At 39.5% G+C, this 17,132-nt stretch overlaps 2 protein-coding genes across 3 annotated transcripts in view; both read left to right on the top strand.

Annotated features, from left to right (window-relative positions):
* Positions 1 to 3,070, top strand: part of LOC118017883 (tomoregulin-1) — a 90,235-nt gene extending 87,165 nt beyond the window's left edge. Inside the window, exons 10-11 of one of the 2 annotated variants that reach the window (XM_035016200.1) lie at positions 1,291 to 1,348; positions 1,946 to 3,070. In XM_035016200.1, the coding sequence (XP_034872091.1) occupies positions 1,291 to 1,348; positions 1,946 to 1,957 (70 nt within the window). In that variant the 3' untranslated portion in view covers positions 1,958 to 3,070. The remainder of the gene's footprint in view (positions 1 to 1,290; positions 1,349 to 1,945) is intronic. The other variant, XM_035016199.1, reaches the window with a different exon arrangement.
* Positions 3,071 to 3,460: 390 nt separating this feature from the next.
* Positions 3,461 to 14,864, top strand: CAVIN4 (caveolae associated protein 4). Its single transcript, XM_035016201.1, has 2 exons — positions 3,461 to 3,992; positions 12,457 to 14,864. The coding sequence occupies exons 1-2, from the start codon at positions 3,585 to 3,587 to the stop codon at positions 13,132 to 13,134; spliced, it is 1,086 nt and encodes a 361-aa protein (XP_034872092.1). The 5' UTR covers positions 3,461 to 3,584; the 3' UTR covers positions 13,135 to 14,864.
* The last annotated feature ends 2,268 nt before the right edge of the window (positions 14,865 to 17,132 follow it).

Raw genomic sequence — 17,132 nt, 5'->3', positions numbered from 1 at the left:
ATATGGAGGGTGAGAGAAAGAAATAAGGTAAAGATGAGGGAGGCTTTTGAGGCCCGGTGATAGTGTCATCTTTAAGAAGATCAGAGGATGGTTGAGTCAGCAGGAAGCAACTTTGAGTCAACCCCTTCTGTTCTAGAGAAGTAAGGAAACTTGAGAGCCTGGATGGGGGAAGTACCTTACTTAAGATCAGGGAGATAGTTAAGCCCTTTTACAAATCCTAATCCAGCCTTTTATCTAGCTCTTTGCTTCTGTTCTCAGTGTGCTATAATCTTCTAAATTCTAATTCTACTAAGTTAAAATTACCTGATAGATAGTTTTCAAGTCCGTGCCTTCTAGCTGATATCCCAGATCCATTCGCAACCTTCACAGACACTTTGAACATCACAGTGTTTTTGCAACCATGTTACACTGTCTTCACTGCCCATCGTCTCCGTGACTGAAGGGCCATCTTGTTGAATTTATCCTACATTTCTCCTGGCAGCCTGTCTTCTTATTGTGGTGTTTTCTCCCCTCAAATGTTTTGCTTCATGAATTTAGAATATTATAATCATGTACTTGGACTTAGCTCCACTGAATTTTTAAGGAGTGCCTCTCCCACATAGTCCGTTATGGGACAGCTGTTCACTTATACCATGGTGGCTGTCCCATGTGAGGAATCTCCCTTTAAAAGGATGTTCCCACTGACTCATGTATCAAAACTGCATGAGTAAAACTTTCTTCTTTTATGCTTGGAATCTTCTTTCATATTTTTACACTCTTAGAATGATAGAATAGCAGGGACCTCAAGCATTACCCTAGCCAAACCCCCTTTTTTTTATAGATGACAAAACCATGGCTCCAGGGAGTTGGAACTCTTCCAATGTCATGGTGAGTTGGTGACAGTTAAAGAGGTTTGCTTGGCCTCTCAACCATGAAATGGAGATGATTCTATCACTGTCTCCCTCAGAATGTTTTTAGTGAGAATTAGATAAAATTTATGAAATACAGTATATGAAATGGAAGTGTTACCATCAAAGCTTTTTAAGTCCAGCAAAGCAGTGCTTTTTGAAACTGAATTAAAAACATGGAACTTTAGGAGCACTCCTTGTTGCAAGACTTTCTTTCCATTAGATTATAAATTCCTTGCTGGCAGGGATCTTAGAGGTTGGTTCAATTTTTAATATTTCATATATGGGAAAAGGGTGTTGCACAGCTAGTTTTTAGCAGAGCCCGAGCTCAAAATTACCAGAATTGATCCCAGTGCCTTTGTTCCACGTTGCATACCACAGCACTCGTGTGTTTGCATTCTAGTGGGCAGACACAAGAGCGGGTACAACACAATGAGATTTATACCACCATGGAGAAACAGGTACGGTAAAATGAGAGCAGAGTCAAGGACTATCCCTTATCCCCGGCGTGACAGTTCTTTATTGGGTTCTGTGGTTTGCTCAAGCAGGCTGTGGAACAACTTCTTTTGAGTCATTGTCTAAAATCACTAAGCATTTCCTACGTATTCATTCCTGTGCATGCACACTTCTTCCTAATTACTCCTTCATCCAAGCTGTTCTTGTCATTTTGGGGGTGTCCTAATGCTCAGGAAAAGCACATAGGCCAGGATCCTTTCTACTGTTCGAGGTTTATGTGTTATCAGTCACTGTCGCTAGGGAGTTGCCAGGTCAGAAGAAGGGCGGGGATTCCTCTCAGGGAGGCATATGCAGCAATAGAGACCCAGGAGTGAGCTTTGCTTGTGCTCACACCTGCATCCCGTACCTAACCCTCTCACCTCCCAGCTGTGTAGGGAAGACAGCAGTCTGACATGTTGGTCCTCAGCTTGTCTTGCATCAAACAGCATCCTCTTTCCTAATATGGCTTTGTGTGTGAAACGTGTATTACTTTGGAAACATTTGAAATCTCTTAAACAAAATGACCTTTTTCTTTTCTTTATTTTTTTTTTTTAACTCAACAGAAAATGCCCTAAAAACAACAGAGGACGGCGACAGAAGCAAAACCTAGGTCATTTTACTTCAGATACGTCATCCAGAATGGTTTAAACTGATGACTTTTATATGTACACTAACCATGTGATGTACATTTATTATGTCTTTTTTTAAAGAATGGAAATATTTATTTCAGAGGCCTTATTTTTGGACATTTTTAGTGTAGTACTGTTGGCTCGTATTTAGAATATTCAGCTACAACAGTTTTGGACTGTTTAGTAGTCTTTGTTTTATGTTTTTAAATACAGAAATTGATTTCACAAATTTATACCACATGGTAATTCTAAGACTTGTTCTTTACCCATGGAATGTAATATTTTTGCAAAGATGGACCACTTCACAAATGGTTATAAAGTCATACCCACTTCTTCCACAATGACCACAACAAATGACCAAGCATGAACTAAAGGTAAAGATGTTTACAGATTACTTTTCTTACAAAAAAAAAAGATAAAAAAATCTAGAAGACACTGTGTTTAAATAGACATTTAAATGTTTTTGAGATTTAGTAACTGATTTTTTAGACACTGCCTATCGCATGAACTGTAAAGTTGTGTGTGTTAGATGTAAAATATTTGTAAGTTGTATGGATTGGAATTTGATTATTCCTCTCTTTGAAAAAATAATTCTGATAATTCAGAAAAGTATCTGGTAGCAAAGATGGAACAGATCACTGGAAAGTAGATTTTTAGATATTGTGAAAATAGTCTGTTTAACAAACAGATGGGAATAAAGCCTTCTCTATCAGTTAAACTACCTTGATACACATTCGTTTTTAAGAAAATATTTGTTTTAACATAAATAAACAAAGTGTATCCGTGTTTGTGAGTAAAATGCAAAAATGATTGTTAATGATTGGTGCTCTTAAGGTGAGCTTAAAAATTATCTAAGACCTCTATCCAAATTTGTCCTGTAGTAATAGCTGTATTAATAGGTTGTTGGTGTTTAAAGATCTGAAGTGTGAGTAGAATGTATTCAGCTGTTTAACTTGTAGTTTAGATATATGCATGTAGAATTTAAGAATATGTTCAAAATTAAATATTAATTTTAATATTTGGTTTGGAAAAGCATGTTATAATATAATGTTTTCACTATATGGCCTCTGTTTTGGTGTGTTTATTTACCACGTTCTTTCCTATTGATAAATCAGTACATTTAATACGTGAAGTAAGTAGGAAAAGATTTCAGTTCAAAATTCCCCTTTGCTTTTGCAAATACTGCTTGAAATTATTTAAAGACAGAAGCTTTGCCCAACATGCAGCATTTGCTTTTCTGGTCATTTGGCTTCTAGGCTTAATATTAGTAACATGGCGGCTTCGGGGAACTTTTTTTTTTTTTTTTTAAAGCTTTCCTCTTCTCTCCACACAGACTTATTTGAGTCCATTAGTCAGTCGCCAAGCATGTTTGGAACAGTACCCAGTGCTCTACAAGGGTTCATGTTGCAGAACAGTCATGTGTGGGTATTTGTAGTTATAAATACTTGACCAGTCTCCAGGGGTGGGGTTTCCAACCCTTTAAACAACCCTGTTGCCTGTTACCAAGCTAACTTTTTACTCTTAGCGCCAGAACTGATTGTGGCGGGACATCTTTCACTGAGAAATAACTAAAATGGAACATAATGGGTCAGCTTCAAATGCAGATAAAATCCACCAGAATCGCCTGTCGAGCGTTACAGAAGATGAAGACCAAGACGCTGCTCTCACCATTGTGACCGTGCTGGACAAAGTAGCCACCATCGTGGACAGCGTGCAGGCAAGCCAGAAGAGACTAGAGGAGAGACACAGGGAAATGGGAAATGCCGTAAAGTCCGTCCAGATTGACCTGTTGAAGCTCTCACAGTCACACAGCAATACAGCCTACGTCATTAACAAGTTGTTTGAGAAAACGCGAAAAATCAGTGCTCACATTAAAGACGTGAAGGCCCGGGTAGAGAGGCAGCAAATTCACGTGAAAAAAGTTGAATCCAAGCAAGAGGAAATAATGAAGAAAAACAAATTTCGTGTGGTCATATTCCAGGTAAGCTTGCCACCTGCGTTTGGTCTGATTATTGCAAAATCTTAACATCCTTGAATTGCCAACCAGTCGTATGAGTTTTCCAGCATCACATCCTAACTATTGTATATATTCATGGAGTGGAGTTCTTTATCAGCGAGAATCCCAGGATAAAGCCATTTCTGTGTTGACTAATGTGCTATCCTATCAGTACGTGGAGTTTCTCAACTATTTTGTGTAATAGGAACTGTGGATCATAGCTGAGGCTATTTCTTGCCTTTGAAACTTAATATTGGTACGGCTCTTTCAGCATATTAGCCATCTTAGCATGGTGCCCTTTTGGAGACTGAGAATATCAGTTCTAGAAGAGACCTAAGAAGCCTCTGGTTTAAAACACCTCTTCGTTGTATAAAAAAAGAAATGGAGGACCCGTAGTCCCACAATGTCGTTTTCCGCTTTATCATGGAGAGCCTGAAAAGCTCTAAACCGTAAAATGTAAACTCTTCGGAATATTATTTGTCTGTTGGATTTTTTGCATGTGGTAATATGTAGGTTACAGAAAAACTGTTTCTTAACGAATAATCAGGCAGGTGTTTTTATAGTTGTTACAGTTTTACAAATGTTGGAGTCATAGAAGTAATTGCTTCTGATGATTCAGAGTCTTTTGACTCTGCTTAGTTAATATAGCTGTTTTAGTGTGGCATTGTGCATTGCGCTACATTCCTATATTACTCTGCGTTTGGCATTCATATTTTTTGAAATAGGAACACATCCATGGCAAAATGCATGGTATCTGTAATATATTTTAAGACTCTTACAAAACAAAAGGGAAAAGTTGAACTCTTCCCCCTGTGGTAGAAAAACAGGAAAGTCGTTATCAGACTGTTCATAAAAGACAAAAGATCAGAATTCCATTTTTGCCTATTTAAGTATTTTCAGTTATTAAAACATATACTCAGAGTTTAAGGGTTAAAAAAAAAGCACTTTCATATTCTGGTGGGAGTATTAACTGGCATAACATTTCTGGAGGGAAGTTTTGGTAGTATGTTATTAAGAACCTTCACAAACCTTCACAAATGGCCCCCAAATTTCATGTCAAAGAATTTTTCTAAGCATAAAATCAGGAATGTGTGCAGGGATATTCACTGTATACGCACACACACACACACACACAATCACAGTGTATTTTTAAAATGGATGGATACCCCTATGCATAGGAAAAAACCTTCGAAGAGTAAAAACAAAATGAAATAGGAATACAGTTGGATTATGTAGGCAGATATTTATAAGACATGAGGGATGTGGGCCATAATTCTCCACAGCATTGTCTACACTTTAAGTCTCCATTGTACTCTGTTGACTGATAAAGTTACACTGGGATGGCAGAGTAGTATTTGGGATCTGTTTTTAAAAACCTGTTTTATTTAAGAAAAAGAGGCCAGTCCCAGGGTTAGTGTATATAATGGGGATCTAGATTTGGTACTAGAGAATGTAGGATCCATTCTTCAGTTCACCTTCCAGGGGCATTAGCTGGAATGGGTTATGTTGCACCCTTCACTTGCATGGGGCATGCCAGGAAACATTCTTGGTATCTAACATTTCTCCTGAGAACCTTTGTGCAAAGAGTGGACCAGGTACCAATCAAGATCTACAAAGGCTAGAGGAAAGAAGTTTCTGAAAAGTTCTAATCGACTCTTGTATATAGACATAATTTTTGTTTTTTTTACAGTTAAGATTGTTTTCTATATTCACCTGTTTATTCCCTGAAACTTGCTATTTTTTTTCTGAGTTTCTATAATGAGTTGAACAAGTAGAAGATAGTATGAAAAAGCTACTGAGAGGTGCTAATTTAAGTCAGATCTTGTTCTTTGTAGGATACAGTGCTGTGAAGGTTCTATGAAATTACGTTGTTCAGAGGAAGCAGCAGTTTGTCCATAAGCAGCTGCTGTCTTTTATAATGGTAGAGCTTGTAGAGAAAAGATGATGGCAAATAACAATGGATTTGATGATTCATTAGCTGTTAGAACACTGTACGGTATGCACATGGTTATATTTAGTTAAAATTCATTCTTATACTTCATTCTCACAGTTAATATGTATAAGTGGTTACACTGAGATCACCTGTCCTATTAAAATTAACTTGAAGCTGGTGTAATTCAGCTGTAGTATACTTTCATTTCCACTTGGATTTTTCCTCAAAAAGTTTTCCCTGGATACATTTTTGGGGGTAGTCTTTATTGGCATTTTATCTCCCACAGGAACTTTCACCTAATCCTGGACATTGGCATTAAAAAAAATTATCTTCTCTTTTTCATACAATTATGATTTCTCTTTGAACATACTTTCACCTTAATGACCTCCTCATGAGAGCCAACAGTCATACCATCTCTTCTAGCAATTTTGCTTACAAACCACATGCCTGCAGTTACCAAATGAGATATTTGGCCATTCCCTAATGATAAGCCTTGGACTTCTCTATATTCATAAGTCCCCTAGCTAGGTTACTTTGATACTCAATAAGAGCCACTTTACTCTGACCATAGTACTCGCTTTGTTACAAAAATTGTTTTACCTGGACTTTTACATAAAAAGATATATAATAAGGGGCGCCTGGGTGGCTCAGTTGGTTAAGTGTCTGCCTTTGGCTCAGGTCATGAACTCAGGGTCCTGGGATTGAGCCCCGGCTTGGGCTCCCTGCTCAGCGGGGAGTCTGCTTCTCCCACTCCCTTCCTCACAACCTTTGCTCTCTCTCTGAAATAAATAAGTAAAATCTTTAAAAAAGATATATAATAATTATTTGAAAATCAGCTGTAACTCAACCCCATAATCTTCAATTATTATTACAGTATATTCATCATTAACTCATGGTATCTCTGACTCAGTAGGAATTGCAACAAAGAGATTCATGTAACAAGTACTTTCTCTGACTACCTCTGTTTTGTTTTTAAGTGTGATTTTGTATAATTCGTGCAATTGAAAAAAAGGGTGTATGATTCCTGAGTTAAGCTATGGTCTTATTCCTTCATAGTGAGATTGTGAGGGTTTTCCCCCTACTAAGCAGTAGTTATTCTTTGGCTCCTTCCTATTCTAATTATACCTTCTCAGGCCATACCAACCCACTTGGTGTTGCTGAAGCTACTCCATGTAGCAGGTGTCAGGAAAGGAGAGGAATAATTTTGCTGCCTCTCACTGATTCATCAGAGAGTTATGAGATGCCCACCTGCCTTTTCTTCTTTTTTAAGCTGCTAGACTCTCCAATCCTGTAGCCAAAGAATTTAATTTTAAGCAAGTATCCAAAGAAATTAAGGTTCCAAGGACCTTCTTGACTGTTAGGCTGATGGGTTTTGGAATAAACCTATTTTTTTTTTTTAAGGTTTTATTTATTTGACAGAGAGAAAGACAGCCAGAGAAGGAACACAAGCGGGGGGTGGGGGTGGGAGAGGGAGAAACAGGCTTCCTGCGAAGCAGGGAGCCTGATGCGGGGCTCGATCCCAGGAACCTGGGATCATGACCTGAGCCGAAGGCAGACGCTTAACGACTGAGCCACCCAGGTGCCCCTGGAATAAACCTATTTCTTACATATTAATTTTTTTGACTGAACAGATTTAATCTGGATCTCAAATAGGAGCATAGTTTCTTTTAGAAATTTTAACTCATGGGTTCCCTTAAAAAAATCTCATGATCCTTAAAGTTTTGCCTGTTTAGTTTTAGAAATAATCCCTAAATATTTGGGTTTCTTTAGCAGCTGTGTTTCTGGGCTGGTTTGTAAGGTCTCCAGTGTCTGCCTTGTTCCCAAATCAAATTCTCATCCTTATCCTTTGACACATCTGACATAGTTGGTCTCTCCCTCTCTTCTTGAAACTTCTTTTTCCTTGGCTTTGGGGGTGCTGCTGTCTTGGATTTCCTTCTGCTTTGCTGGCCGATATTTCTCCTTTTTAGTTCTTTCTCATCTCTTCCTTTTTACCTACAGGTTCAAAATCCATTTATCTGTCTAAACCCCAAAATCCAAAAATTTCTAAAGAAGTTTCCATAACATACTGGGTAGCAAGACCTCGGGTTGACCTGAACCCATTGGTGACAAAACTGACCAGAAATAGCACAAGGCTGTTTATACTGTTTATCCCACCTTAGAGTGAATATTCATAATTATTTCACAGAATTGTTTCTTCCCAAGGTCTGACTGGGAATGTAGTGTAATATATTTTTTCCCCAAATCTGAATATTCTGAATATTCTGAATTCTGAAATTTACCTTGGCCCCAAGAAGTTTGGATAACATTGAGTGTTGACCCATTCACTCAATCTCTTAGGAGTCTCCTTCATCTGGTTTCATGATTTTTAGTTCTTGACATTAATGATTCCTAAAGTTATATCTCTAGTCCAGACCTCTTTCCTGAATTCCAGGCTTATATACCCAGCTGCCTACTTGACATCTCGGATCCCAACCTTACCCTCCAGTCTCTTTGTTGTGCTTTCTTCCCCATGTCAGTTAATGGGAAATCCATCCTTCTGCTGCTCAGGCCAGGTACTTGAAAATCGTCCTTGACTCTGATACTCCACATACAAATCTAGCAGTAAGTCCTGTTAGCGCCTACCATCCCAGGAGATCTGAAATCAGACTGCTTCTCCTCATGGTCTCTGCCAGCATCCTCATGCATCTCTCATCTGACTTACCTCAGGGGTCTCTAAGCACTCTCCTTGCTTCTTATCTCACGCCCTAGGGCCTGTTTTCACCAGAGCGATCCTTTTACAGCATGGGTCAAATCATGTCACTATTCTCAAAACTTTTAAAAGGGCTTCCTATTAGGGGCACCAGTTTAGTGAAAAGAATTTTCATTATAAAAATGTGGAAGCAGGGGCGTCCAGGTGGCTCAGTCGGTTAAGTGTCTGCCTTCCGTTCAGGTCATGATCCCAGGGTCCTGGGATCAAGCCCCACATTGGGCTCCCTGCTCTGAGGGGAGTCTGCTTCTCTCTCTGCCCCTCCCCTACCCAGTTGCACAAGCGCACGCGCGCCCTCTCTCAAACAAATAAAATCCTTAAAAAAAATAAAAGGGCTTCCTATCAAACTCAGAATAAGAGCCATGGTTCTTATTATTGGATACAGAACCCTACATGAGCTGGCCCTCCCACTACCTCTCTAATCCTCTTTCCTCCTCTTCTTGCCCCTTGATCTCTCTGCTTCTGCCATACCGCCGCCTTCCTTGCCTATTTTGGTTTTCCTCCCAAATATATGCATTACCTTCTGGTCTAGGCTAGGATGTCATCTTATCAGTGAGGACTTTCTAAGCATCTTCCTTAGTCACTGCATATCCCCCTTCCCTACTTTATATTTCATCTTAGCATTTACCACCATTCAACAGACTATATATTAAACTTGTTTATTTCTCTCTCTTCAAGAATATAAGCTCTTTTACTCTTTTCTTCTCAGGAGGTTCTCAGTTCCTAGAACATTGACTGGTGCATTGTAGGTGCTTAGAAACTGTTGAATGAACGTGTATACCCTATTTGATTGAACATTCATTTATTGAGTATAACTACTATGTACAAGGCTCTCTGATAGATACTGGGTGTAAAACATAGGACACATCTCTGCTTTCATCAAACCTATTATTTAGTGAAGGCCTCAGTATATAAATGAGTAGATTTCCAATTCAATTCAAACAGTGATTAAGTATTGTAAGTAGAGGTGTGTACATGTCATTCTGGTGTAAATTGGAGAAAGAATTAGCTTCTTGGGGGGAAGTTGGGGACATTTGAATTGATTCTTGAAGATTTTGTTGACAGAGCTGAAAGGGGTGAAAGGCATTAAAAGAAGTAAAAAAAAAAAAGGTAGTAAAAAATATACAAAGACATGGAGAGATGAAAACACTGTGTTTGAGGAGCAGAGAGTGGTTGTGTGTTGCTGGACTGGAAAGTAGGTTTAGCTCAAACTGAAGAGCCTTCTAATCATATTAAAGAATTGACTCTCTCCTGTGAGTATTGGTGAGTTCCCAAAAGTTTTAAAGTAGAGAAAGGATGTGATCAGAGCTATGCTTTAGAAATTTTTCCCAGGTTTTGATTTGAATTTCCCTGATGGCTAATGATGATGAATATTTTTTCATGTGTCTGTTAGCCATTTGCATGTCTTCTTTGGAGAAGTGTCTGTTCATGTCTGCCCATTTTTTGACTTGATTATTTGTTTTTTGGGTGTTGAGTTTGAGAAGCTGTTTATAGATCTTGGATACCAGCCCTTTATCTGTAATGTCATTTGCAAATATCTTCTCCCATTCTGTGGGTTGCATCTTTGTTTTGTTGACTATTTCCTTTGCTATGCAGAAGCTTTTTATCTTGATGAAGTCCCAAAAGTTCATTTTTGCTTTTGTTTCACTAGCCTTTGGAGATGTATCTTGAAAGAAGTTGCTGTGGCCGATGTCAAAGAGGTTACTGCCTATGTTCTCCTCTAGGATTTTGATGGATTTCTGTCTCACATTGAGGTCTTTCATCCATTTTGAGTTTATCTTTGTGAATGGTGTTAGAGAATGGTCAAGTTTCATTCTTCTGCATGTGGCTGTCCAATTTTCTCAGCACCATTTATTTTATTTATTTATTTTAAAGATTTTATTTATTTATTTGACAGAGAGAGAGACAGCGAGAGAGGGAACACAAGCAGGGGGAGTGGGAGAGAGAGAAGCAGGCTCCCCGCTGAGCAGGGAGCCCGATGCGGGGCTCGATCCCAGGACCCGGGACCATGACCTGAGCCGAAGGCAGATGCTTAACGACTGAGCCACCCAGGCGCCCCATCAGCACCATTTATTGAAGAGACTGTCCTTTTCCCATTGGTTATTCTTTCCTGCTTTGTCGAAGATTAGTTAACCAGAGTTGAGGGTCCGTTTCTGGGTTCTCTATTCTGTTCCATTGGTCTATATCCCTGTTTTTGTGCCAGTACCATGCTGTCTTGGTGATCACAGCTTTGTAATATAGCTTGAAATCAGGCAATGTGATGCTCACAGCTTTTAATATAGCTTGAAATCAGGCAATGTGATGCCCCCAGCTTTGGTTTTCTTTTTCAACATTTCCTTGGTGATTTGGGTCTTTTCTGATTCCATACAAATTTTAGGATTGTTTGTTCCAGCACTTTGAAAAATGCCATTGGTATTTTGATCAGGATGGCATTGAAGGTATAGATTGCTCTGGGTAGCATAGACGTTTTAACAATGTTTAATCTTCCGATCCATGAGCATGGAATGTTTTTCTATCTTTTTGTGTCTTCTTCAATTTTCTTCATAACTGTTCTGTAGTTTCTAGAGTATAGATCCTTTACCTCTTTGGTTAGGTTTATTCCAAGGTATCTTAAGGTTTTTGGTGCTATTGTAAATGGAATCGATTCCCTAATTTCTCCTTCTACAGTTACATTGTTAGTGTATAGGAAAGCAACTGATTTCTGTGCATTGATTTTGTATCCTGCCACATTACTGAATTGCTGCATGAGTTCTAGTATTTTGGGGGTGGAGTACTTAGGTGATGCTTTGGAGGTAGACGAATTATTGCAAAAGTTCAGGCTTGAGATGACAGAGACCTGAATTAAGACCTTGGTAGAGGCAAGAAAGAAGGAGGAGGGGCAGGAGTTACTAAGCAGTGTTATCGATGGTGCTTGGTGACCTCTTGGATATGGGATGAGAAGGAGAGGAAATACTTGGGTTGAAAATTCTGAGATTTCTATTTGGGTGACACCTAGAGGGGGCTTGGTGCTGAGAGGCCCAGGAAAAGAAGCAGCTGTGGAGAGGATGCTGTGTGGACCTTAATTTTTGGACATGCTTTTTTAAATTTTATTTGTTTATTTTTATTTTTATTTAATTAATTTATTTTTAAGTAGGCTCCATGTCCAGCGTGGAGCCCAAAGCAGGGCTTGAGCTCATGACCCTGAGATTAAGATCTGAGCTGAGGGGTGCCTGAGTGGCTCAGTTGGTTAAGCATCTGCCTTCAGCTCAGGTCATGATCCCAGGGTCTTGGGATCGAGCCCCATGCTTCTCCCTCTCCCCCTGCCCCTCCCCCTGCTTGTGCTGTCTAGCTCTCTCTCACTTGCTCTCTCAAATAAATAAATAACATCTTTAAAAAAAAAAAAAAAAAGACCTGAGCTGAAACCAAGAGTCGGACACTTAACCAACCGAGGCACCCAGGCGTTCCTGGACATGTTAAGTTTGAGGTGTCTCTGTTACATTGAGGTAACATCTGTTTGTCATTTAGAATTGTGTCTTCATCTTAGGAGAAGGGGAGAGGTGAAGATAAAAACTGGTGTTTGCTTAGCACTGGATCTGAAAGCAGAGGAGTGGATCAGGTTGCTCCAGTTGAGCTTGGGAAATGAAGCAATGAGAGACAAGGAGAGAGAAACCCTGAGAAAAACCAACAGTTAAGGATCAGACAGGGTGCACAGCCCATGGAGGAGATGGAAAAGGCATGGCCAGAAGGTAAAAGAACTGGTATCTAACGTGCTTTCTTTTTCTCTCCTTCAGGAGGAGACTCGGTGTCCGACATCCCTGTCTATTGTTAAAGACAGAAGCCTAACTGAGAATCAAGAGACCGATGATGATGTCTTTGACCCTCCAATAGATCTGTCTTCAGATGAAGAATATTATGTCGAAGAAAGCAAATCTGCCAGGCTTAGAAAGTCAGGCAGGGAGCGCATTGATAATATCAAAAAGGCATTTTCCAAAGAAAACATGCAGAAGACACGGCAGAATCTTGACAAGAAAGTGAACAGAATTAGAACAAGAATAGTGACCCCAGAGAGGAGAGAAAGGCTAAGGCAGTCAGGAGAAAGGTTAAGGCAGTCGGGAGAGAGGCTGAAACAGTCAGGGGAAAGGTTTAAGAAATCCATTTCTAATGCAGCTCCTTCAAGGGAAGCTTTTAAGATGCGTAGCCTTCGGAAAGCTAAAGACCAAACTATGGCCGAAGATGCAGAGGAGGTCAGGGAGATGGGTGTGGACATCATTGCCAGGAGCAAGTCTCTGGGCCCCATCAGTGAGCTCTACACTGATGAGCTCAGTGAAACAGACCACGAGGAGGCCAGGGCGGTGTATCCTCCCATAGAAGGAGGAGAGATCCCCACCCCTGAGCCTTTAAAAGTTACTTTTAAACCCCAGGTGAGAGTGGAGAATGATGAATCTCTTTTGCTAGATTTAAAGCAATAATCACAAAGAGGAACTAAGCATAATATAAATCTCTTTAATCACAAGCTTCTTGTTTAAATAGTATAGTCATTTACATTTATAAAATAGTAATTTACATTTGTTCATAGGAAAACATGAATGATACGGCTGGTTTCATTTCTGATGTTTAAAATCTTAAAGATAACACAAGTATTCTATACATTTCCTTATAACTTCCTTGGAAATTCCTTTTTTTCCCCTGGGCTTATATGATTCTATCAGCTTTCCCTTTTAAGTCATTCTCATGGCAGCTGTGGATTTTTAAGTTCTTTTCTCTTGCCCAGCAGGAAAGTAGTTTCTTAGCGAGGGCCAATTAGGTGTTTGGTGTCTAAAACATATGAAGGGCAAATTTGTAGCCATCATTTGCAAGTGAACTCTCAATTTTGGTCTAGATGGGTGTTGTGGCCAAGCTCAAAGGGGAATTACCCATGTGTGGATTATGTCCTCCATATGTTCAAATAGATTCATTAGTCAATTAGTAGTCACACCTCTTTTTGATGTTTTTCGTAAAAAATATGGAGTTCTGGACTTGAGCATTTGGTTCTGGCATTATAGCTTTGCTTATACCAAGCCACCTGGCAGATCACCTGCCAGTAAACTCATCAGTAAAATGGAGAGGGTTTGTCTATCCCATCTCAGAGGACTGTTGTGAAGGTCAAAGGAAATGTTACACATTCTGGGGAAACAGCACATCCAGAGGAAAACAAACCCCACTGGTTCCTCAGGAACAGAATTGAAATAATTATACCTTCTGACATAATTATACCTTCTCAATGTGCCAAGCATTGAGGACCTAGGTTGGACAGAAGCTAAAGTTGGTCTTCAGAAACCTTTTCACAGAATAAGGAATGAGAAATAAATGTTCGACTTTTTTTTGGTCAAAGATTAAAATCCAACCTTGGGTAGGGTCTTAAAATGTTTCCTGGAAACTCCTTTTCTAATTTTCTTTAGATTTAGAGCTATGGTAGACTAGAGCCATCTTTGAGCTGCATGAAGCGTAAAACTAGGTGTGTCTTCAAGAGGACTTTCTAAAGTCTGTCCTGATGCAGTGGGTTTGGAAATGACCTCATGTTTCTGTTTTCCAGAGCGAACCCCTCAGGGCCTGTCTGTCCAAAACCGTGATCATAGGAATTCATTGTAGCTGGTTTGGGAGGAAGCCAGACTCCACTTAACCATTAGTTTTAGATCTAGCCAATCTGGACCAATCTCTTCTAATGAGAGAAATGGTCATACTGGTTCTGCACTTCTGGTGTGTTTAAATCTTCTGGTTTTATAATGGGGAAGAAATGATGGAACTGTTGAATTTGAAGAGTTTAGACAGGCAGCTTTCAGATGAATTTGGGGTGCTCCTGTAGTAGTTAAAATTTATAATATACACAGATACACAGAGACAGACACACACATATCAGCTTTAAAGTATTTGACTTGGTTACCCAGATATTTGGGTTTGCGAGTTTGATTCAACATCATTCCCTCTTCATTCTGCAAGAATACATAAAGTCATGAATTGTGCATCTCAATTATCTTTTTATATAAACTAAAGTGTTTACAACATTCTTTGAAAAGAACAATTTAAAAAAATTGTTGTAGTTTAGAAAGAACTTGGATGCCTTGTCACGCATTTCCTTAAAGCCATAATAAATTTGAATTTTAAGGGGCACCTGGGTGGCTCAGTCGGTTAAGCATCTGCCTTTGGCTCAAGTCATGATCCCAGAGTCCTGGGATCGAGCCCCGCATCGAGCCCCGCATCGGGCTCCCTGCTCAGCGGAGAGCCTGCTTCTCCCTCTCCCACTCCCCTGCTTGTGTTCCCTCTCTCACTGTGTCTCTCTGTCAAATAAATAAAATCTTTAAAAAAATTTTTTTTTGAATTTTAAAAGGATAATATTACAAAGTTTGATGTTGGTATCCTATTTGTAAATATTTTCACTAATAATGCAAATAACATGGCATGAATTTGATATAGTAACCCTTCTCATAATAGATAGGTTTATAAGTTAAGAAGAATATAAGAAGTTGTAAGCTTTTTCTTTTTTCTAGCCCTACGCAGAGTAAATATCAATTGGGCTAAAATATTTTTCTGCAAATATTACTGTCAAGTTTTTGTAAAGTTTGTTTGCTTACTGACCTATTATATCACGAGACTTGACATTATGGAACATTTCCCATATAGATATATTTGAATTTTGATGTGGAAAGCATTATAACCTGGTCAGCTTTTCATCCTGGTAGACTTTGTACACCACAGAAACACAATAGAATGTTACCAGAATTTTACTGAAACCTTATACTTCTTTCTTGGGACTGGGATTTTACCCTTCATATTGCTTCTGTCTCTTGACATTTTCCACCATATTTAGTGTATTTCTCGATTCCCAATTCATAATTTCTTCCCTTTTCACCCGGTGTTCTTGATGAGTGTGTATTTATTATAGGCTGTAAAATCACACATCACCATTTAATGCAAAGAATATTCTCGTCAAGGTCCCTTAGTTCAGAAGTTTCAGACAACACAGAACAGATTTTCTGATTCTCAACATGAGCAGGGGGGTGCCTGGGTGGCTCAGTCATTAAGCGTCTCCCTTTGGCTCAGGTCATGATCCCAGGGGCCTGGAATTGAGCCCCGTATCCGGCTCCCTGCTCGGCGGGAAGCCTGCTTCTCCCTCTCCCACTCCCCCTGCTTGTGTTCCCTCTCTTGCTGTGTCTCTCGCTGTCAAATAAATAAATAAAAATCTTTAAAAAAAAAAAAAACATGAGCAGGATTTATCTTTTTTTCCTTTTATGGGGCAAAATCGTGCAACATCCATAGACACCAAGGGCATGGAGCCTCGGTGGTGCAGTTCTGTCTTCTACGCATGGCAGATCTAGGGGCTTTCCTCTGAGAGTTTATGGTGGCCTGGTTCTGGCTTGTTCGTTAAAACAGGCCAAATGTACAGTAGTGATGAGAGGAGCATGAAAGTCCAGCTTACTGGGAATGTGTTGGGGGTGTGTGTGTGTGTGATCTCCTTTTGACAAGTTTTCATAAATTAAAAATACAAACTGAAATACAATATTTTCATTTTGACTTCATTCTCTGCCTTTTATGCACATTTAAGAGTTTGGTTTAGAATGAAGCCTGAAGTTCACTGTAACTCTTATCAGGTAAAGAGCATGGGTTCTGTTACATAAAATATTTCACAGAATCATTGTTAGCTGTACAGTTCCATTCTAGGCCCAAATTACTGAGCCTTTTTTTTTTTTTTTCCTGAGACATGTTTTCTACAGCTTCTTTTATTGAACCCTACTAAAAAAATTACAGTTTACATTCCCAAAATAAATTGCTCTGGCATATTTGAGTCAAGACTATGCGGAATGATGACTATGGTTTTATCCTCAATTCTATTTGAATTTTGGGCATGCTATTACCTAGTTTGTAAGTGAATGAAAAATGAAGAAGCCTTAGTGCTGAGTTTTGTATATGATTCTTGGGACCAACTACCTCTGAGTTATGTGATGCGTGAGGATTTATAGCTGTCCTTACCAGGTCAGAATTTTTCAGTGTATTTTATAGGTAGATAGGGGACCTAGGATAAGTACCTCTTCATTGTGAGTCTCCTAGGATATCCAAGGATCCCTGAGAGGACGGAGTGAAGTGGTAGAATATACTCAGGCTTTGAATTTACTTTGTGCATTTTTTTTTTTTTTTAAGATTTTATTTATTTATTTGAGACCGAGAGGATGAGAGAGACAGAGAGCACATGAGACGGGGGAGGGTCAGAGGGAGAAGCAGGCTCCCTGCCGAGCAGGGAGCCCGATGCGGGACTCGATCCCGGGGCTCCAGGATCATGACCTGAGCTGAAGGCAGTCGCTTAACCAACTGAGCCACCCAGGCGCCCCTACTTCGTGCATTTTTTTTAAAAAGATTTTATTTATTTATTTGACAGAGAGAGAGCACAAGTAGGCAGAGTGGCAGGCAGAGGGAGAGGGAGAAGCAGACTCCCCGC

This window comes from Mirounga leonina, unplaced genomic scaffold (assembly GCF_011800145.1).
Source record: "Mirounga leonina isolate KUSES-001 unplaced genomic scaffold, KU_Mleo_1.0 Mir_170, whole genome shotgun sequence".
NCBI classification, from domain to species: Eukaryota; Metazoa; Chordata; class Mammalia; order Carnivora; family Phocidae; genus Mirounga; species Mirounga leonina.
Note: the sequence above shows the minus strand (reverse complement) of the source record. Positions and strands in the feature narration are given on the sequence as shown.

Excerpts from the sequence above, each read along its gene's own strand:
- CAVIN4 (XM_035016201.1), top strand. The coding sequence starts at position 3,585 with ATGGAACATAATGGGTCAGCTTCAAATGCAGATAAAATCCACCAGAAT. Across the intron at positions 3,993-12,456 it reads TTCGTGTGGTCATATTCCAG|GAGGAGACTCGGTGTCCGAC; the intron begins GTAAGCTTGCCA and ends TCTCTCCTTCAG.